This window comes from Anser anser (genome assembly GCF_964211835.1).
Source record: "Anser anser genome assembly, chromosome: 2".
Taxonomy (NCBI): domain Eukaryota; kingdom Metazoa; phylum Chordata; class Aves; order Anseriformes; family Anatidae; genus Anser; species Anser anser.
In genome coordinates, this window is record NC_139721.1 from 87,210,743 (window position 1) to 87,234,264 (window position 23,522).

General features: G+C 36.6%; 1 protein-coding gene across 27 annotated transcripts in view; it reads left to right on the forward strand.

The window, feature by feature from the left end:
• Nucleotides 1-23,522, forward strand: part of CDH18 (cadherin 18) — a 543,479-nt gene that overhangs the window by 507,729 nt on the left and 12,228 nt on the right. For all 27 annotated transcript variants that reach the window (XM_083824886.1, XM_083824887.1, XM_083824897.1 and 24 more), the window contains 2 exons: nucleotides 10,454-10,575; nucleotides 16,788-16,905. In XM_083824886.1, coding sequence (XP_083681012.1) covers nucleotides 10,454-10,575; nucleotides 16,788-16,905 — 240 coding nt within the window. The remainder of the gene's footprint in view (nucleotides 1-10,453; nucleotides 10,576-16,787; nucleotides 16,906-23,522) is intronic.

Here is a 23,522-nt window from a genome sequence, read left to right on the forward strand (position 1 = left end):
TTTTTCCTAAGGCAGCCTGCTTAGAATTCTCCGTTCAAGGTGTTACTTGCTACAGGAATACACAGGTCTTGCTTTTTCCCATATGTTGCATTTGTTACTGTTACAGTTGGGGTTGTGAAGATAAGTAAATATATGACATCAACTTGAATAACAATTCATTTATGAAAAATGGAAGAGAGAACAGTGAGGAAGAGATAGACAGCAAACAGGTGACAAGCAGCCTAAAAGCAGATAGCTTTTCTTTGTGTCTGCTTCTTTGCCCATTTTCTTATATATACTAAATTGGAACTTATAACACTGCTATAATCTTCCAAATCCTTTATGGAATCAATAATTGGATCTATATTTTGTGCATACAGCATGAAGGCCAGAACTCTTAAGTACTGTCTATTGCATAGCTACAGCCTTTTATGGCATTCATTTTCAAGTCCATGCACAAGGCATGGAACTAAGACTGAAGCTGAAAAATAGGTGGAGCACTATGACCAAAATGTGTTTTAGGTGTGTGAGTGGTATTCTTCAAATTCACCTGGTGTTGAAGAAGGCATTTGTAGCTTTAGCCCAGAGAAGTTTTGGATGCCCCATCCCTGAAGGTATTCAAGACTAAGCTGGACAAGGCCCTGGGCAACCTGATCCGGTGGGTGGCATCCCTGCCCATGGAACTGGGTGATTTTTGTGGTCCCTTCCAACCTAAGCCATTCTATGATTCTGACACCATTTGCTTAACCAGGAACACTGCAGAATCTGCAAAGCCCAGAAAGAATGTACTGCTTCAAAAATAAGAGGTGTTCTGTGGAAATAAAGTTATCGATAGGCATTGGAATAGGTTGTCTAGGGAAGTTTAGGCATTGGAATAGGTTGTCTAGGGAAGTTTAGGCATTGGAATAGGTTGTCCAGGGAAGTGGTTGAGTCACCATCCCTGGAGGTCTTTAAAAGATGTTTAGATGTAGAGCTTAGTGATATGGTTTAGTGGAGGACTTGTTACTGTTAGGTCAGAGGTTGGACTAGATGATCTTGGAGGTCTCTTCCAACCTAGATGATTCTGTGATTCTGTTATAATTAGTTTCTTGAAGTGTTTTCCTCTTTTTACTTAGCACCACACATTAGTGACAGAATTCTGTTTCTGCTGATCATACTTCTAGTTATCCTACTTGTAGATGTGCTTCTTTTATACAAAGGAAATTTAGAAGCAACATCATATTTCTAGCTTCAAATTAATGATATCTACATGTTTCACCAATATTGTTTCTGAACCCTTCCTAAAAAGTTTGCTTTCACAGTTAGTTTCAGTGTGTGAAATGTACTCAGCATTGGTCAAATGTCCCCTGTGAAATCAGTGGAAGCTGCACCACTTTCCTCTGTGGAAATAATGTTGACATAATGATCAGTGATTTTTCTGTTTGCCTAAAGCACAACAGTGTTCACTGCGGGGAGAATGGGACAATCCTTTTTCTCTTTGACATGCACTGTTCTTCAACAGCAGCATACAGTGAATGGAAGCAGTGGGATTTTGGTGTCCAGAGCATGCCATTGACGCTGTTCCTTTGATTGTTTCAGTACTAGCACTTCCTGAAAACTCCTTGTGGCATGAGGGAATAAGAAATATATTAAAATAATACTGTGTTTTATATTGAAGGAACTACAGACTGTTTGGGGTGTGGGGAAAGATTGAAAGTTGTTGGTAATAGGATTTAAAAATACAGTTTCACTTAGAATTATTAACATTTCATTAGCTTGTTAGAATTCTTTGAAAGAGTTTATAAAGGAGTTTTTGAAAAAGGGAGGGGATACGATTTACCGGGCTCTGTTAAAGGCTTTTGATCAACTCTGTGGAGTAATGGAAATAGGAAAACACAGAGCAAGGATGAGATATTTTGAGGGATGATGTGCAATCCATCAATTAGAAGTCTTTGTAATTGTATTATATGTAAAATGAGCAACAAGTTATTAAGTGAGATTCACAAGTAATACCTCTACTAAAATTTAAGGAAGACTTTGAGAAGCTCACATAAGAAAAAAGGCATTGAATTATGGGATAGATAAATGAACAGTGAGGTAGATTGAAAACTGTCTGAAATGGCAGGCACAAAGGGTGCTGATCAGGAGCCAATACTGGATGCAGTACTGTTTAATCTCTTCATTAATGACCTGGTTTATGGGACAGAGTGCACTCTCAGCAAGTGTACAAATGACACAAAACTGGGGTAATGGCTGATACTCCATAGGGTTGTGCTTCCCTCCAGAAAGATCTCAACAGACTAGAGAAATGAGTGAACTGGAACTTTATAAAGTTCAATAAAAGGAGTCCAGAACCTGGAGAAGAGTAACCTTATGCATCAGTACATATGGAAGGCTAACTGTCTGGGGAGCAGCTTTTCAGAAAAGGACCTGGGGGTCCTGGTGGACAACATGCTATGCCCTGTGATTTGTTACTGAAAGGATCCCAGAAAAATACAGGTATTAGAAAATCTACATAAAGAAATAATATTCAGAAATACTTTCATAGAGGATCTGTAAACCCTGTTCAGAATTGAAATATGTGAAAAAGCAGGACAGCTTACAAGAATAAGAATTTGCAACAGTACCTTGCAAGAATTATGATAAAAACATTAAAGTCAATGTTCTAATTTTAATGTAAACTGTTTTTTTTTTTTTTCCCCTCAGTTTTGGTAGAAACAGAAACAATAACATAGAAATGTTATACAGAGGAAAACATGAAGCACAGAGACAAATAATTTGTAGCAGGAACATATTAAAAAATGAAATCTTGAATGAATATTGAAAGCACTATAATTGCATAAAATAAATATATTATTAGACTGAGGTACAGTTAGATGTTTTCTTCAGGTGCAGAGAGATATTTTCACCTCATATTGCCATCAGTGAACACCAAGATAAGCTAAGAATTTGCCAGTCCTTTTTTGAAGTTTAATGGTACACTACAGCAAAAAAGGTTTCTCAATTTTTGTTAGGATATTAAAATCTGTGTTACTGATAGCACTATGTAAGACAGTCATACGGAGAATGAGAACTGAAGATGGAATGAAGGTGTAAAATAAACAGAATAAACCTGTTAATGTACTTAAAGGTACACTGATTTATTTTACAAGAAGTGAACAAGATTTTATGAGAAGCAAAATCAAAATCCCAAAATACACAATTCAATTTTTTTCTGTTTTGAAATACATGAAAACAACATATGCATTGCCTGAAGGAAATAGGTCTATGCAGTAATATCTTCCTAGCATATAGCATTGAAAGAATTAGAAAAGAGCAAGAACTGATGACATTTTATTTTCTCACTTCAAACTTTTCCCCATAATCAAGAATATCTTTAGTACTTTGTGTCAAAAAAAAAAAAAGTAATTAAAAATAAATTGAACCCCTTTCAAGTTCTAACAGAAGGTAGTATAAGAACAAAGTGCTGTTAGAGTGCTGTAATCTCCTAAACCTTCTGTATCTGGTGGACAGCAGGATGATTTAACGCTAGTGAGTTTGTTGCTGGCTTTGTGTCTTAGTGTTTCCTTGAAGTGAATTTTTCCTTATGCTGAAAACAGATTTTTTTTAGAGTGATTTCTGGTCTGTAATTTTTCTTCAAAACTAATTTATTTATTTATTTATTCTGACACAACAGAGTACACATAAATAATGAAAATAACTCAATTGGTTTGACATCAGCAGAGGAAAATTTTGTCTTATGTATTGTTTTGCTACATTTGTGATTGTCTCTATAGATACATTACAAAAGCAGACATTATAGTGTTCCCTTAAGGCCAGCACCCATCTCCCACACCTCAAGAAAAATAATCACACTCGTTCTTCATTTTTTTACTTCACTTGCATTCTGCCTCCTAGTTCAGTTACAGAAAGAGTTTTGGTATTGATAAGAATTACTTTATGTTTTCCAAGAAACAGAATCTGCCACAAAAGTATTTCCTACTTTTAAAATTGAAGTTGATTTTTTAAAAAGCAAGGTCTGTTCTACAACTACTTCATTCATGAAGTAGTGACAAATTGAATATCTATTATCTTTTTAATGGCAAGATCTAAACACAATAGTGGTACCCTATCCACACTCTTCCAGTGATGCAGTTTATTTCCAGCCTTGACAAGTTGCCTACTAATGGACCATGAAATTATAATTTCATTTGTAGCAAAATCTCCTATGGCATTCCTACACAATAAGTAAAACCAACACAAAACTTATAAAAACAGTTGTCTAAAGGCAGCTAGTTCTCCATCCTGATCAAGAAGTAATGCTTCTAGTTCAGTGCTTATTTCCCTGTTTATCTCAGTTTTGTCATTGGCTTCGAGGCATGACAAATTTTCTTCTCCTCTGTTTCTTTGGAGAAGGGTATCATGACGATATTCCTATGTTTTCATCTGAAGGTATGGCTCATAGGGTATGGCTCTTCCTGAACTCCCTTGGTGTTCCAGTTGGGTCTACATTTAACAAAGTTTATTCGCCCTCTCCCCTCGGCTCTGATACTTGCAATGATGATGATAGCTATCAGGATGGGTCCCTGAAGAAATGGCCATCTTTGGGATCACGTGACATTTTCCCCTTCAGGTTTTGTGAATCAGTACCAGAATTTCCCAATGGACCCATTCACAGAGCCAGTGCAATTTACGGTGCCCTAGTCTACTCAGGAGGTGAGCACCAGTATTGTCTATGAGCTGTGGAATTTTGCTTGCATTAAGGATGAGGGAGTCACCAACTTGAGAGTGCTAATTGTTTTGTCTGCTGCAGTGCTATTATTACTAATAATCCTCTTCTTCTTGCTGCTTCTACTGCTATCATTACTAGGATGATCCAAGAGAAGTAAGTGATGAGTGCCTTTAGGTTTGTGTTCATCAATGAAAAGTCAAATTGTGCTATAACAAAAAATAAAATATTGCCTAGCTAATTTCAGTTAACAGTATTTTAAAGTACCCACTACCTTAAAAGAGCAGAATAGAATGTTACTCTTACGACTAGGTTCTGAATAATTTTCTCATTACCAGAAAATGTACCTTATTGTAACAACACTCTAAACTAAACCCAATATTTTCTGAATATTACTCTCACTTACATACAAAGCACTCTTTTATCATTTCACTTCTATTTATCTAGTATATTTTATCCTTCTTAAGTCTGTATTCTAATATGTCAAAACTAATCTGTATAAGGTAATTGAGATGTATGCCTTCTACTTCTCTTGAAAAAGCACCGGAAAAGATGGATGGCTGAACTTCCCAAATATTGATTTGCCTCAAAAGGTCTTGAAAAGGTGTAAAAATGAGAGAAAAAAAAAAAAAAAAAAGCAGTGATTAAGATCAATATTTAATATTGATTAAAGAATAGCCATTTATTATGACCCTAAACTAGGTGAATATTTTTCAGCTAGATCATGAAATTTGTAAAATTATTCATTTTCAATCCTTCACCCTGTTAAAATAGTTCAGGCTTACTCTGGATTATATTATTCACTCAGCTTTTATAGCAAGTGTTACACTGTAGCAATGTAACAACAAAAACACACAAAATATAGTAGACTGTTGATATCAGGACTGTTATTCTCAATGTCTCTCAGGTTCAATTTGTCTTCATAAAGCCTGTGGGAATTTTGTTAATATGAAATAGGAGTCTGGAACAGCAGAAGATGTATTAAAAAGAAGCTTTCTTCTTAAATGGAGGTTTTAATGGTCACCTACATAAATTAATTGAGGAAATGCATTAAGCTTCCAGACTGGCTGTTGATAAGAGCTTCTGCAAGTTCAGAGACGACCTGCTGGTTGAGGGGCTGATACTCAATGAAACTGATTTGCTTTACAGATATTTCGCAGAATCACATAATCATCTAGGTTGGAAGAGACCTCCAAGATCACCTAGTCCAACCTCTGACCTAACAGTAACAAGTCCTCCACTAAACCATATCACTAAGCTCTACATCTAAACGTCTTTTAAAGACCTCCAGGGATGGTGACTCAACCACTTCCCTGGGCAGCCCATTCCAATGCCTAACAACCCTTTCAGTAAAGAAGTTCTTCCTAATATCCAACCTAAACCTCCCCTGGCGCAACTTTAGCCCATTCCCCCTAGTCCTGTCACCAGGCAAGTGGGAGAATAGACCAGCCCCCATCTCACTACAGCCTACTTTAAGGTACCTATAGAGTGCGATAAGGTCGCCCCTGAGCCTCCTCTTCTCCAGGCTGAACAATCCCAGCTCCCTCAGCCACTCCTCGTAAGACTTGTTCTCCAGACCCCTCACCAGCTTCGTTGCCCTTCTCTGGACTCTCTCAAGCACCTCCATGTCCTTCTTGTAGCGAGGGGCCCAAAACTGAACACAGTACTCGAGGTGCGGCCTCACCAGAGCCGAGTACAAGGGGACAATCACTTCCCTAGCCCTGCTGGCCACACTGTTTCTTAAGCAAGCCAGGATGCTGTTGGCCTTCTTGGCCACCTGAGCACACTGCTGGCTCATATTCAGCCGACTATCAACCAATACTCCCAGGTCCTTCTCTGCCAGGCAGCTTTCTAGCCACTCATCTCCCAGCCTGTAGCGCTGCTTGGGGTTGTTGTGCCCCAGGTGCAGGACCCGGCACTTGGCCTTGTTGAACTTCATATAGTTGACCTCAGCCCATCGCTCCAGCCTATCCAGATCCTCCTGCAGAGCCTTCCTTCCCTCGAGCAGATCAATACACGCACCTAACTTGGTGTCGTGTTCAAACTTACTGAGGGTGCACTCAATCCCCTCATCCAGATCATCGATAAAGATGTTAAAGAGAACTGGCCCTAGTACTGAGCCCTGGGGGACTCCACTAGTGACCAGCCTCCAACTGGATTTAACTCCATTCACCACGAGTCTTTGGGCCCGGCTACCCAGCCAGTTTCTAACCTAATGAAGCGTACGCCAGATTTAGTATTCTGGCAGAAGAAATACTTATTCTGGGAAAAATCTCAAGCGTAAGACAGCAAGCCCTAATGTAGGTGAATCAGAACAATGTTTCTGCTTCAGTTATTTCTTAAAACAGTGAGCATTCACTTCAAAAAATCTACTCTTGAGGCATAATGCTAATAGGATACAGAATGGATCTGGCTGATTTGTAATGCACAGGTCTGAAATATATGTCAGCACTGATTATCTCAAAACTGGAAATCTGCCAAACTATTGAAATAAATGTTTCTAATTAACAAAAATACACTACTGAAAGGACCAGTTATCAGAGTATTTTGGGGCGTGCAGGTAAGTTGCACACCTACAATAGACTGGTGTTTGTATTTACTTTACAATAAAACGAAACAAAACACAACCTGAAAAAATATACTTGTAAGGTCCCTCTTAATTCATTCTCATTCTCTTCTCCCTTTATAAACTGTGCTATCATCTTGCATAGGTATTGATGTAGTATACATAATCTGACAAACCTCAAGACTGTTTTGGTAAGTAGTATTAATACTTCCCTTATTAGCATTTTGGAATGTCAGTATGGAAATTTGCCTTTAAAGGTCAAAGATCCTATAATGTAACTGCTTCCAGAAATATACTAATAATTCCCTGCATTCTTTTGAATTGGTAAGATAAATATGAATTCCTTGTACTGCAAAACAGCTGCAGAAAAAAATATAGGTAAACTCCCTAAATCTCCATGAAGTCTCTGGGAAAATTATGCAAATTTAACAGACTGGATTAACACTGCACTGTGTAGCAGTGACAAGCATACAAGAGGGTGATGTTCAGGATGGGGAAAGGGGTGTGACATACTTTACTAAAAGAAAGGAAGTTGTCTGTCTTTTACCACATAGTTGAATAAAACATTTGATTTTGCTTCCATTCCAAACATTCCAGACCAACAGAAAGTTCACTGTCTCTGGAACCTTTTGCCCTGTGCTCTTCCTGCTTTCTTGTCCTGTTTCTCCTATTATTATGCCCAATTACAGGTTTGAGGATGGGCCTGCTTTGAGTGGGGGGTCTGGACCAGTGACCTCCAGAGGTCCATTTCAACTAAGATTTTTCAGTGATGCTATGAATACCTAGTAGTCACAAATTATTTTGCCATCTGGCAAAAGCTTCTTCTGGCTTTTTCTGGTGTTAAAATCTGTGTTGCCTTCACTGTAGCTTATGAAGCCACTCCCAAATGGGTTTATTCTTCCTTAATCCTTCACTATGATCTCTGCCTTTTCTCCCCTTACTATGCTTTTGTGTGCTCTCCTTTTCTTTGTGTCCTTCCAATACTTTCTAGTTTACACACTGACCAGACTACGTGCTAGAGCCTCCCAGTCTCAAGAACAAGATTCCTTTGAGTTATAGATTATCTCTAGATCATCTACTGCAAGATATCATGTCCTGTAATTGTAATTAGAGGATTAGAATTTTTGTAATTAGGATTTTTGTAATTGGACTATCTGATAGCATTGACAGAGCAAGCTATCTAAATGATATTGTAAGCTATATTTTAGTGAGCAATAAAAAAATCTTCAATCTTTATTGCTTTGTGCTGTTCTACACAGTCTTATGACCTACCTTCAGAGAAGGACCAAACATTGTTTTCTTAATACTCACAGTGCAAAGGGTCTGCTCGAGAGAAGGTTGCTTTTCTTCCTTCAGTAGTATGAGTAAAGGTAGATGGATGGTTCCTTTCAACCAAATGTTTAGTGAACAGCCAAATATCATTATTCCTCACTGTCATATCATATATTCACGAAATTTTAACATTCCCCAAAGATTTCCACTAGAAGCGTTTTCTAGATAGAGATCAAAGACCACAGTCTTGCATGAACACAATGGAGATAGTCTACTTTAGTCTTACGTTATAAAGATATTCATAGTTTTGGTGTAAAAATGAAAATACCAACATTCAAGGAAAACTGAACATTCACAGCAAGAAAGTGGAATTTGCAAGTCCATAACTGTCTTCTGAATGTATTCTAAGTTCTAATGGTGATGTTAATTGAGAATTACAGGGACATTCCTATATTATCTAAGCTAAGTCTTCCTTTTCTGTTCAATATTTTGACCTCACCTCTATTCCCATTTTCTAGGGATAAGTGCCTAATTTCCAAAAGTAAATGAAAATCATCAGATGAACAGAGATATATTAATCAAAAAGAGAATATAAAAAAAAAAAAACTAAAAAGAACTTCCAAACCCCAAGATTTTTGACTACTATCCCAGGTGAAAACAGAGAAGAATAAATTTCTCATTTTGTCAAAATAAACTTCAGTGTTCTCGCCTATTTTTCAGTGGGAGGCTACATTATTGGTGGCTTTGAAACCAAATATGTCTAAACTAATGAATGGTTTTCAGAATTCTCAACAGAAGCCCTCAAAGGCGTGACAAATCTGAGGCATTTTGCAAATGACCCTTTTTTGACAGAAACGTACTGTGGATTAATGCAGATAGAAATAACCATGGTGGATGAAGTTTAGACCATTACACAGGGACAAGCACTTTTAAAATGTCAATCCATAAGACCCTCTTTTTCTATCTTGTTGTATGTGAAAGATTGACTTTGCTGTCTTACATTGATAGTTTAATTTAATTGGTGAAAGTAGAATTAAATTTATTATCTAAAAGACTGATCCTTCCTTACACAGACTTTGGAATATATATTTTAGCTAATTATAAAATGTTCTCACATATAATTCTTTTAAATAAATGCAAATGTCTTGGTGCTTAGTAGTAAGAACAAGTGAATGATGGATTAAGACTTGTATTTTTCCCCATTTTAACATAGAAATTATATTTTCTGTTTTAACATAGTATATTTTTCAGTAAGTATGTCTATGTATTATGCTTTTAAAGTGTGGGCTCTTTTTGAAGGTGAGCTCTAACACAAGTTCAGATCATATACTATTTAACACCATTATTTAAACATTATTTTCTAATGAGTGTGTCACCGACCCTGGATTTCACATATAATGCAAGACTCATTGACTGTGTTGTGTAACAGCATTATAATTTGTGAGAAAGCTTAAATCAAGCTTGGGAAAGTTTTATATATACCAGTGCATTTATATTTCCATATTATTTTGGTATTTTATTTCCTAGCCTCACTGATAGGAAAATGAAAAGGTTAGATTTTGCTCAATACTGTAATGACATTTTAATATTAATTAAAAACTAATTAATCATTTCTTCGCATAGAGTGTGACAGTGTGCAATAACACAAACAGCTTTCTCCCACTTCAATTTCAGAGTTGCTTGAATTTTCATTGATATGACATAACAGTAACGTTATGATATAAAGTAACTTTTTTACATAACAGTAACTCATTCTGCTCTTTCCACTCATTGTTTTATTATTTTTCAAAACAGTTAATGAAGCTCAGCAAAAAGTATCTTTTATTATCTTACTTCAGCTGTATTTAGTTCTCATCCAGTTATTGTGTTAAGAAATCATGTTTAAATTGAGGATGTTACTGAATATTCAATATTTCAAAAAGCTTAATACCCCTTTATGTATTTTGCAGACAGTCCTGGGCTAGTGAGCCATGTTCCTGTTGGTGTTAGAATCCTGGATGTCAATGACAACCCTCCAGAGCTCGCCAGAGAGTATGACATAGTTGTCTGTGAGAATGCAAAGCCTGGTCAGGTAACTCTGGCAGTTTTCTTTCTCCCAGTGAGAAAGAAGAATTGCTTTATTTGTTTAATGTCACATGTTAGAAGTTTAAATTGGGAACACGATCTAATTCTTTCTGATTTTATTTTCATAACTCACATTTGACTCAACTTTTTAAATGTATTAGTTGGAAGGGAGAAGGTTGGGAATTTATTCAAGGTATTTTTCTTGTTGCTGAAAAAAAATACAACTATCTTCAGTAAAGACAGGCAAAACCTTAATCATGTCAAATAACTGATAGAATTTGAAAAGCCACTATCCTGTACAAAACGGATGAAGCAAATTGAACATCTTGAAGTGCCACATGGGAGCAAGGTTTCAAATGTAATTCAATGAAATGGCTGATTAACGTAGCTGCTATCCTCACTCTTTGCATGCTGATTGTTCATGAGAGTTCAGATGGAAAGTCACAGTAAGGATGAACCTGTCTGTGCAGCATCATTATGGAAAACATGCTGAACATATTTTTTTTTCAAAGTGTGAGCAGAGGGAAGTTCGGAACTAAGACTGAAAAGCAGTCACATTCCAGCTGCTGCTTCTCTGGCTGATGCATTTCATTGCAGTCCAAAGTTGTGACTTTACCAAGTTTTTTACCAGAATTACCTTTTTTGCATAGGCTGAGGTTTTATCCAGCACTCTGTGCTGGTTATGCATTATTACACAGGTTGTAGATTGCAATTGTGAACTAATATCTTACCTAAGGAAAGGTATATTAGTATTTGTAATAATAATTTTCTCATCAATTCTTTAAAATCAGTGTACCTAAATGCAGAGGGGCAAATTTATATATTTTAATGTGAGACAATTAAAATGCTGAACTTCGTCAGATCGTAGGCTGACTGAAGATATCTTGCCTCTAACAGTGGCCTCTAAAAGTTGACACCTAGAGAACAGTATAAGAACGTGGCAAGCATGTATGATGCTTCCCCAAAGTACTTTCCTAGTCTCAGATTATTTGCAGTGGTTTATGTGTTTTTAATAATCCTTTGGCAGCCATCTCATATGAATTTTTCTATCTTTTCCTTCAACAAATGGAAACATTTGATATCTGCTACATCAATCAGGAAGGAATTTTACATATGAATTGAACGTTTCAGGAAGACCTGCCTCCTCTTTTTTTTTTTTTCCCTCAAATTTTCCCGTGCTATCTTCGATCGCTGTTTATTAGTTCTTGTGTTGAAGGAGAGAAAGAGCAGTTGGTCACTATTTATCATCTCTCTGCCATTCATAAATCTCTAGTATATTTCCCCTCAGCCATCTCTTGTCCAGATTGAAGAGTCCTCCTTAACTTGGACAGGCGGTGATAAAGCCATTCTAGACTTATGATCATTCATTCTGTCCTCCTTTAAACTTTCTCCATTTCCTCTCTATTCACCTTGAGAGAGGAATCAAGGTTCAAGAGGTGGGAATTCAGTGTTTCGTAGCTGTTACCGTGCTTTATGCTTCAAAGTTTATGATGATGATCTCTGCTCTGTTCTCTGTTCCTTTCCCAGTAATTTCTAACAGCAGCCATACTTTTAAACCACTAGTAAGCACTGAGTGCAAAACACTGCTTGTCATAATGCCATTAGAAGTAATGGTCAGCTCAGAAATCATCATCATGTTTGTGAAGTTAAGTCTTTATGTGTGTGTGTAATGAATTTCACCTGCCTTTGTATTGCCTAGCTACTTAGTATTGGAAGGTCTTTAGTGTCAGCCCTTCACTTTTCTACCTTGAACTCAATATCATAAGTAGATTTGGTGGCCTAATTATTCATACTCTTTATATAAGACACTTATTAATATACTGATGAACAAGTGGCCCAGCATAAATCTCTGTGGAACATCTCTGTTACCTCCTTTCCTTGTTTTCCAATTTACATGAGACCCCTATTTCTTGCCTTTTGAGTAATTTTTTGTGCAAGGATATTCCTTCCTATCTCATGACTGCATAGTTTTCTTCAGTGTTGCTATTGAGACACCTCTCTGAAAGACTTTAAAAATCTAAGGTCTATCTATCAGCTGAATCACTATTATTTAACTAAAAATAACCTGAAAACCTTGAATAAAGCTAAATACGGAACAAGTAGAACTTGTCAAAGACTAATTAAATATATACATTATATATATATATCTTAAGCATTAATTGCAATTGGTTTATAGATATGTGGATATTTAAAAGTATATATAGTTTAAGAACAATGCATATGTTTAATATGTTAAAGCATGCAGCAGAGCCTGCTCAGAAATGCCCTGTTTGCCAGGGGTGGTGGTGGTACTGAGTAGCTAATGTTTCTTATTAACAAAGCTTTAGCTTTGCATATGGAAATATATGAGACAGATATTTAAAAGATAAAATAAGTTTTACTAAACAGCATATGCTGCAGACTTGGACTAGCACTATGTTTCTCTCTGGTACTGCTGTTCCAAGTGTGAATGACTTCTGACCTCTGTAGCACTGCAGACTGACAGCCAAGACTAATGCTACCATGAAGGACTCCACATACAGTAGTTTAATATGAAAGGCTAGATAAGTGTGCTGTTGCATTTTTAAACTGCATTAGATATGTGACAAACGCTGGTTTTATATGCATTGCATAAAAAGGTTTCAGAAAAGACTGATACCCTTGTGCTGTACAGAAAAAAAAAAAAAGAAAAAAAAAAGAAGAAAAAGAAACTACATGTCTCTTACTCAGATTTTATTGTGTAGTTAAATAAAAATGACTGTGTTCAACAAATATTAAAGAGGAACAAATAAACAAGGATTGCAGAATAAGACAACTTGTCTTTTGCTAAAAAGTGTGTCCAGCCAAATAGTTTTGAATCACTAAAAGGACAGTATTTCTTCTGAATTATCCATCATCTTGTTAAAATTATTTGTACAATATATCACTAAAGAACAAGTTCTGTCAGGTACTGCCAGGCATGTATGAGTCCTTTTTTCTTTCCTCAGGAAATCTAGGGAAATTAGCAGCCTAGCCCAAAAGGGGCATTTATCCCAGCACATATATTTTGAGTTTATTATGTGCAAAATAAACTAACTGATAGTTCATCATTGGCAGACTTTTTGCGTTTGCTTGTTTATTTTCAGAAGAGGCGTCTACAGTGGAAAATCAGAGACAGAAGCTTTGTCTTCTGATTCTTTTTCCCTCCACAGCTCAATTTATTAACTCAAGAAAAAAAAATAAGAAAATGTACTTAAATGAACCTTCCTAAGGCATCCCAAACAGAAAATCAGAAAATGTTTGTGAGAAGATGATAATTTCCATGCTGAAGTGATATAGCTTTTCTCCCTTAGCAGTCACCTTGTTGAGAAGGTAATTCTGTATCTTCAACAGTTTCCAGATGAAGCCTAGTAGATATTACATATAAAAGTAGATAAAGCAGCTGTAATTTGATCTTGGATGGTATCCAGTGTTGGAGAATTCTGAGTGCTAGAAATATACTGATTTTCTGAATGATTGTGAAATGTAGCCAATGGAGGAAGATGTAATTTTGCAATCTTACATGAAGTACCATTACAAATGATTTTTTCTCTTGCTTCAAATATGATTCATTTTGTTACTTTTAAGAAAATGGGAATAGATAGTGGCTTAAAAAAGGTTTAAATGCTTTGTTCTGAAAAGTGAAGGAGTGAAATGTTGACAGTTTTCTGAGTGTTTCCAAGTTCAATGTTTATCCTGACACATGAGACAGTTATAAAGTCTCACTAGCTCTACTAGTCATACTGATTAAAAAGATAACATTATTTCTGGGTGTTTTTCAGAAGAATAATAGAAAAAGTTGTGATAGTAGTGAAACGTATTTTCCCTGACACTATCCATCACTGTAAAGTAACACACACACACACACAAAGCACTTTTTCAGAATCAGGGTGTATAAATACTGTATTGCCAACAAGCGCTGCCTCACCCTGGATGCTGTTATTTCTAATAGCCAAAGGAAATCAATGTTAGCTGGCAAGGTACGCCTCTGCTGTAAGTCCGCTGTGTGTATATTTACTTGTTCATTGATTCCGTTCAGAAAAGGATCTGAGCAGAATTGGGCACCAGCTCTATGTCCTTTTCAATTAGTTCTCCTTCATTCTTGAAATTCTTTCTTAACTGTTTAACTGCCACCTTAAAAAAGAAAGCATAGCCCTTCCATTTCATCTCTTAAGTAAGGTTTATGGCAGCTGAGTTTGTGTGTCTACATTTTTATTTTAATCAGCTGTGGTAAGGTGCATGTTAATGTCTGTTAGCAGGCCAATTAGTTGGCCTATTAATTAGAAAAGGGCTAGGAGTACCTTTGGTTTGGATGTCAAACTTGCACAGTTTTGTTCTTTACCTCTAAATGAATGTCTTCAAAATAGAAGAAAGCAAGAACCTGTTCTGAAAGAGTGTGAACCTTTTCCTTTTAAGAATAGTTCTGGTAACACTATTCTGACCTGTACTATTATACATATGAAGTCTATTTTCCACATGGAAAAGTATGATTTCTCTACCATCTGATGCTGTAGTTTTTGCATACATTTGTGTAATCGGGGGATACTCAAATTTTCACGTGTAAGATAGGAATGTAGACAGAATGTTTTGTTGAGTTTTAAAATGCATCTTAATCGCAAATAAATTTAATATTAGTCTTGTGGTACTTGTGGCATTTTTTTCTGCAAAATGGTGTGTTCCTGAAGCCAGATTCTGAAAAATATCATGGAACATTTTATATAAGAGAGGGCAGCAGGACAACGTTTATCTACTAGGCTGTCAAATGCATGTCATCTCTTGAAACTATACTTACATCAACTGTTGTTTTTGTCTTGCAACATTCATACCATTTCAATACTAGTAACTAAATATATGTATCTAAGAAAATGTTATATGTCTATTTTTACATGGTAGTTGTTTCAACTACATATACACCATGGTTTTCAAAATTTAATACAGAACAACTAGCTTTTACCAAACTTTTCCCCAGTATTGCCAAGCCTTTGGCAAACTTCATGATTATAGACATTTCAGATTGATCTTATGCTACAGTTTGGCAAAAAAAAATTGTGAGAAACTTTTAAAATATTCTTAGCAGTTATCAGCAATATTGTTAACTGTCTAAGACATGCATAGTCTATAGAATATACTGTCTTGTATAGAACAGAATAACCATTGTAGTCTATTGGCTTTAAAATGTATTTGTTTGACTTCTCATGTGTGAATGGAGCTAGAGAACTGCGGACTGTCTTTTAGTTTTAAAACAGAACAACAAGCCCACACTGTTTATGCTTCAGATACAGTCCAGACAGACTGCAGCTGAACACGGAACAAAAAAATTGTTATGAAAAGAGCCCCTCTCCCTTCCCTTTTTACATTTCCCTCAGGATATCTATCAGCTCTGTGCAGCACTCTGTGTGGGCTTCACTGGATATATCACAAGAACAACTTTTATTAAATTCTATTTTATCACTTCAGCTTCCAGGCCCAGCACGAAAATGAAAGTGGAGGTAGAAATATTGCTTGGTCACACATTCCAAAAGCTTAGCTCAGTTTTAGTGGAAAGTAAATTTTAAAAAGTAAATTTTAAAAATCATCAGGGCTTTTGAAAGTAAAGGTTTTACCTTTCAAAAATGCTTCTCCTGTACATGGCTGCTACATTTAATTCTGTTCCTTTTGGGCAACCCAAACTATACCCAAGAGTGGCTGCTGTTCTTCATCTTCTGTTATGTGGCAATGCAAAACTGTTTCTTAACAGGAATTTTAAACAGAGAGCTGGTATTATATGCCTGCCATTTTGGTTAAAATATTATTTTTCCTAACTACGATTGAAGTACATCAAATTGTTAGGCTGTCAAGCAAGATGGTTCATTGCATAGACCACCCCAGTTCAGGCTGAATTTTCACTCTATAAAAATAAATATTTAGGCAAAAATGTAATTCTGAAGGTCACCAGGAGGCAGTGCTGATGATGAAAATCTCTACCAGGATTTGTACCTGTACTGTATTTGAATGTCAGAAAGTACAGATGCTTTTGATGCTTTTATCTAGCTCTGAGGTATGGTTCCTAAAATATTTTATGCTAGAGAACTCAAGCTAATGGCCTAGTCATTTCATCTGTTGAATTTAGTAGCAGTCAGGTAGAAAATTAAAATAAGCAAAGTTTGAACATCCTGCTGACGTCAGATAATATATGGTGTCAAGTTCCAATTTCAGCATATTCACTGTCAATTTTTATTTCAGGTAATTCAGACTATTACTGCAACTGACAAAGATAACTCTGCAAATGGGGCAAGATTCCATTTTTCTCTTGATGAAGGGCCTTCTTTGAATCCCAACTTTACTCTAAGGGACAATGAAGGTAAATCAAACACAGACTTCTTAGAAGTGTGTCTCTGTTTTTTTCTGGGGTGTCTCAGTGAACAGAACAATTTCTATGCATTTCTTGACAGAAGGGGAAAATTAATCTGTCTTCACTGAACTGGTTGATAACAAGGACACGGTGTATACAACATATTGTGAACTACAAATAATTGTATTCTGTTTCTTCTTTATATTCCATTTTATTTTAACATTTATAGTTCATATATCCAGGGATGTTTTTAGAAAGTGGATTAATGAAATAGGTGTTGGCATTTTGGTCTGTTGCTAGGTGAATAGTACTGAGTGGGCACTTTCAAGGTTATTACCTTCCTTAAAGGAGAAACTAAGAATTTAAAGGGCATAAAATGTTGAATACGTGTTTGCATTTATGGATGTGATATCAAGAGTAGGTCTTTCAGGGCTTCCTGAGTGATCTCTTCATGCCCTTCCTAACAAAGTGTGCCTAAAAAGCACAAATAGAAAAATATAGCAGATGTGCCCCCAAGGAAAAGAGCCTTCAGAGTCACTCAGCCACATTTCTTGAATCAAAGAACCATCCAGCCTTTCCAACAACAACAAAAACAACAACAAAACCCCACAACTTCACTATTTTTGAATATTGCCTTATGGTTTCCATTCTACGGCCTGATGAAAATGAGAATAAACTTTAAATGCTCGTCTGTTGCTTTCCTCTTGGACTCTTGTGCCCGTGAGTATATTGTGTGTTTTTGTTTGTACGCACGTGTGGAAATGTGTGGTGGTTGGCTTTGTATTAGTTACATTTTTGCAGTAATACCATGGAATACTTTCTGAAATCTTACAGATCACTACACATCCTTAATGACTGAGAAGCATTAACTCCATTATTGTACATATGACACATACAGTGAGATTTAAAATATTTTTCACAGATTTTTTGTATCCATTTTTAAAACCTTTCAGGAAAGGTGACTACATAATCTTCCTCAGGAATGTGTTCCAATATTTAACTATACTTGGAGTAGAAAAAAAATGAGTCATGCTGTTGGTTCGAGCTAGATTTGTGGCCCTCATATTCTAGTTCTAAAAGAAATCAAGCCAATATCTGTCAGTATTTAAAAAAACAAACAAAAAAACCTAACATTTGATGGACTCACTCATATATTTTAAATATTCCTTAAGTGATGGCTCCAGCCCTTTCCCAGGTTGGTCCATCATTTCCACTCAGATTATGATGGAGCATTCCTGTATTTTTGCATTTGAGACTGAGTCAAATATACTCATTGAGTATTACACTGTGATCTCATGTGAAAGACTATAACCACATTCATTTGAAATAAAATACTTACACCAAGCTGTACATTTGAATAACTATTAAAATTGTGTTTCATGATGAAGTGGGTATTTTATGTTTTTGAACATGTTTAATTGGGATCTATATTATATGTAATCATTACCATTAGAAAAAGGCTGTGTTGTGCTTTAAGGACTGCACGACAACGTAGGTTATTTATCTATACAGATTTGTAAAAGGGTGAGAATTTTTCATAAATCTCCAAAGTGGTAGTGCTATGCTTTGGATGTAAGCATGCAGGAGTAAGTAATCGATGCTTTCTTTTTATTTGCCCAAGAGAAGTGAACACTGGCTTTACCGCCAACAGCCGAAGGCAATGTGTGGAGCATCCTAATTTGGTTTTGACAGTGTGCAGTGGGGGAAGAAAGTGGACTAAAGGTGGTCTTTAAGATAAAGACCTATTGTTCATTATGTTTTTCTTTCACCTAAGGAGATACAAAAAACTAAGCATGCATTTCCTGTAGCATCTTGCATAAAACTACTACACAAACAGAAACGCAGAAACTCCAGAAATGTTTTCCAATTTGCCCATATACTTAATGCAAAGACATTTTAGCTTAAATCATAACATGAAATTTAACAGTAAGTATCCAGAAAACTTTAAAACATTGGCACAATATTATTCAGCATATGACCTTTTGATTCTGTTGCATAGACACTGCCATTTAGGGGGATCTTTTTTTTGTGACTCAATCTATTTGTACAATACAAGTGAAACACAAAGTACATTCACAATATCTAGTTATGTCCCACTTACAACTTTCGTATTTATCATCTATTCCTATTCAGAAATTGAATTTCTGCTACTTCGTATTCTAGGAAATGGCTGAGAGATGGTGGGCAAAAGAGGTATTTCCTATGTCTGACAAGTTCACACTTTTGAAAAATCTTGTTGTTGAGCATCAGCTGTTAAAATGGATCAGAGTGTTCCTAAGGCATGCTAGCTGCTATTTTTATTCCTGGATTTAATAATCCAATAATGGCTGATTTTCTGGTAGGGTGTTTTGTTTTGTTTTGTTATGGTGTTTAGTTTAGATAGAAATAGAAAAAAAGTCAATAATTGCCATAAGAGAATTTTCACTAGTGTTTTGCAAAATGCTAAAAAACGAAAACTCAGTGTCAGATTGAAAGTGGTAGCCAGTGATAGCTGTATCCGTCACTGGAAAGCTATATTCCTCTTGCAGTTATCTTTGGATCAAGTCACCCTCTCCTTTTATTTCTTCAGGACAAATGATTCGTTTCACAAAAAGCTCAGTAGACATTTTCTTTCCTTGCTTTCATAATCCTGAACAGCAGAATTCTGCACTGACTTTGAGCCCCAATGTACTATTTCATGAATGTTCCTATACTGTATTATCAATAAAGCTGCAAGATCAAAAAACTCTACAATAGTGAACTGGATCCTTAAATTTTAGCACATATCCATGCACTTTCACTGAAATCTAGAAGTGTTATGCAAGCATAAGATTTCATAATTTGTCCCTACATACCTGCATATACTACAGCAATATTCAGTCCCAACATGTTTATGATTCAGGTCAAAAATATTCCATGTCTTCAGTAGACGAAACAGATACTAAACTGTCAGTCCATACAATTGATTGTATGACCAGTTAAGCTTATATCTCTTGAGCCTGAGCTTGTGCCTTTACTCAGTAACAATACACAATGTTAAAGCTACAACCCTTGAGTACGCACCCTCAAAATACAGAGCTTAAAACCGTTAGGGGAGAATACAGGACTATAACAAATACGCAGTCTAGCTGGACCTAAGAATTGGTTGGGTTACCTTCTGGATATTGTTGTACTTTATGACTTTCATTTTAAAGGAAAAAGGAAAAGACAAAATATGACACCTATTTCCCTACTGAATATCTTATGCTACACTACATTCTTTGATGCTGGGTGAGGTTTTTTTATGTACTGACAAAATAGTATTCAGAGAGAGTAAAAGTTTAAGAGTGTGACAGACAGCAAAATGATGTAGTATCCATACACATGTAAGCAAGACAAGACAAGAGCAGCAATAAAATTTCTTTGCTATACAAAGAAAATGCATTAGATTGTAATAATTCCCTGAAGTCTGTAATTTTAGAAAACAAACCTAGGGAATATGCTTTTTCGTCTGTTTGCGAATTGTACTTATGATGGCTTTTTAATGAAAACAGGTCTGTTTACAATTTATTAGGTCCAGGAAAGTGTTGTAATTTGTTTAAAAACCTTAACAGCCAAATACTTATTCAATTTTGAGGTACTTTTGTTACAGTTTGGATACTACAAGACTAGTATGCAAGATACTAGTACACAAATACTACTAGACTTCTTTCACTGTGGTTTCTAGGATGTTCTCACAGATAACTTTGAGATCCTTTTAATTAGTGTGTAATGCCTTAAATATACAGTTTTTGCCTAATCAGAAAAATCTGCTACTGGATGTCCCATTTAAAATTTGCCTGGGCACTATGAGACTAAAAGTAACTTCTGTTGAAGAATTGGAAGAAAGATGAAAGAGCCCCTTCAGAGCAGAGCTTGTTCGTAGAATCATGGAATGCTTTGGGTTGGAAGGGATCTTAAAGATCACCTGATTCTAACCCCCCAGCCATGGGCAGGGACACCTTCCACCAGACCAGGTTGCTCAAAGCCCCATCCAACCTGGCCTTGAACACTTCCAGGGATGGGGCATCCACAGCTTCCCTTGGTAACCTGTTCCAGTGCCTCACTACTCTCTGAGTGAAGAATTTCCTCCTAACATCTAATCTAAATCTACCCTCTTTTAGTTTAAAGGCATTCCCCCTTGTCCTATCATTCCACTCCCTAATAAGGAGTCCCTCCCCAGCTTTTCTGTAGGCCCTCTTTAGGTACTGGAAGACTGCTATAAGGTCTCCCCAGAGCCTTCTCTTCTCCAGGATGAACAACCCCAACTCCCTCAGCCTGTCTTCATAGGAGAGGTTCTCCAGCCTCTTGATCATCTTTGTAGCCTTCCTCTGGACTCGTTCTAATACTTCCATGTCCTTCTTGTGCTAGGGGCCCCAGAGCTGAACACAGGACTACAGGTAGGGTCTCACAAGAGCAGAGTAGAGGGGGAGAATCACTTCCCTTAAGCTGCTGGCCACACTTCTTTTGATGCAGCCCAGGATACAGTTAGCTTTCTGGGCTGCAAGCTCACATTGCCAGCTCATGTCAAAATTCTCATCAACCACCACCCTGAGGTCCTTCTCCTCAGAGCTGCTCTCAATCCATTCTCCAACCAGCCTGTATTTGTGCTTAGGATTGCCCCAGGCCAGGTGCAGGACCTTACACTTCGCCTTGTTGAACTTCATGAGATTCTCACAGGCCACCTTTCATACCTGTCAAAGTCCCTCTGGAAGGCATTCTTTTGAAGCGCTGAATTTTAAAATTACACTTTTTTTATCCTTGAAAATTTGTATTTTTTCCAGATGGTCAAGGTATAGTTGATATATTTGTCAAAATTCAGTAGTTTGATGGAAAAATGCATGTGAGCATATTTAACTGTTATTATAACCCTAACCATTAATGTATAGACACATGCATATGCATAGTTTCTTTCACTGTCTGAATTTATAATACATATTATTCCTCTTTGCCTATTTTGTTACCTGCTTGAGACCTCTTGCAGAAGTTACACCACACTTTTCAGGGATCTGGCAAAAGACTGAATCCCCAGAGAACAGATCACTTAGGTTCAAGAGAACATTTATGAATTTTATGCACTGTATGGCAAAGTTTTGCTGGTTTTGCTTCCCCCCTCCAAGATATATGGTCTATAATGGATGCTTCAATGGGTCTTGTAAATTTCCTGGACAGTAAGTATTTGTGCAGTGATTATACAAATTCACCCAACACTGCCAATAAGATTTGTACATTCTCTTATCTTTGGAAATTGCAACTGCTGACTTCTGAAAGTAGACAAAGTTTACCTTACTTTCAGGGAAAAGCAACTCACTAGAGAATGCTTAGGATTTGTTCTTTTCTTTTATTTCTTCAGGACAGAGGTTTCATTTCACAAAAATATTTACAGTTTTATTTTTCCCCTCTGCTTCTCAAAGATTTGGCTTTTTGAAAATTGCCCGTTGATGGAGAATGTTTGGGAGATGAAAAAAGGCAGGCTGGTTTTCTAACACTGTTCTTTTGGAGATTCCTTTTTGTTAATGTTGTGACCACAAGATACCTTAAAATCTACATATGTGGAGGCCTGCTGTTATTTAAAATCTAGAGCACACTGAGCCCAACAGCATCTGTATAAAATGAAATTTCTGATGTGTTCATCTACTTATGCCTGCGATGCAAATTAGCATTTTTCCCATGTTGAAGTTCAAAACTGAGTCCAAAAAGCATTACCTGGCATGACTGTTATTTATGAAAAGAGCAACCTCCAGAGAGCAGTTCATCCCATGCCAGCATGAATTCCCCTGCAGAATTTTCTGTTTATCTCTCTTCCCTGGTATGTACAAAATTCTTATCTCCAACCATATCACACAAGAAGTCCGTGGCAGGGCAGTGAACTGACTTTAGGACTGTTAAGTTGCAAATAAGCATGCCAGTTACCATATCTTCACTCCGTGTCTTAGTTTCTCTAGAGCATCTGAAGTGGCAGTAAAGAAGGCCATGTCGAACCCCACCCTTTGCAACCCAATTTAAGTGGGAAACATCTATGTAGTTCCTGCCTTTGTTCACATCAAAGATGTGGCATGCTCTCTCTGGTTCTTCAGTATTGCAACTTCCTACTGCCCTTCAATGAAATATACTCCTGTAAAGAAGATAAATTGTAACTGTAGGAGAGTTATGCGGAAGAGGAATGATATCTGAGAAAGTGCAAAATTAGCATTATACATGATGTCAGTAAACACAAACCATGGAACATCTGTCACTGCAAACAGGTTGAATGCCAGCCTGAACAGGAGTTTTCACAGAAACGATATATAAAAGTAAAAAGGGAATTCTTCCTCAGACCTGTGAACATCTTTGATCCTTTTATGAATAATTAAGTTGGATCTAAGATTGAGCAGATAGGTAAGTTAGTGCATAGCGTACAGGTTCAGTGCTGCTACCTCTTGGTGTTTCACAAATCAACTCTAAAGCAAATAACTATGTTTCAGGCCCCAAATGTCTGCTAAGTTGCTTTCACTGAATGAGAAAGGAAGCCCATTAGCAGTTGCTTTGAAACCAACACAAAAGAAAACAAAATATTTCCAAGAGTTATCAGGACAGAAACGAAACAGAAATGCCTACCAATATAGTACTGCATAAACAGATTGACTGAT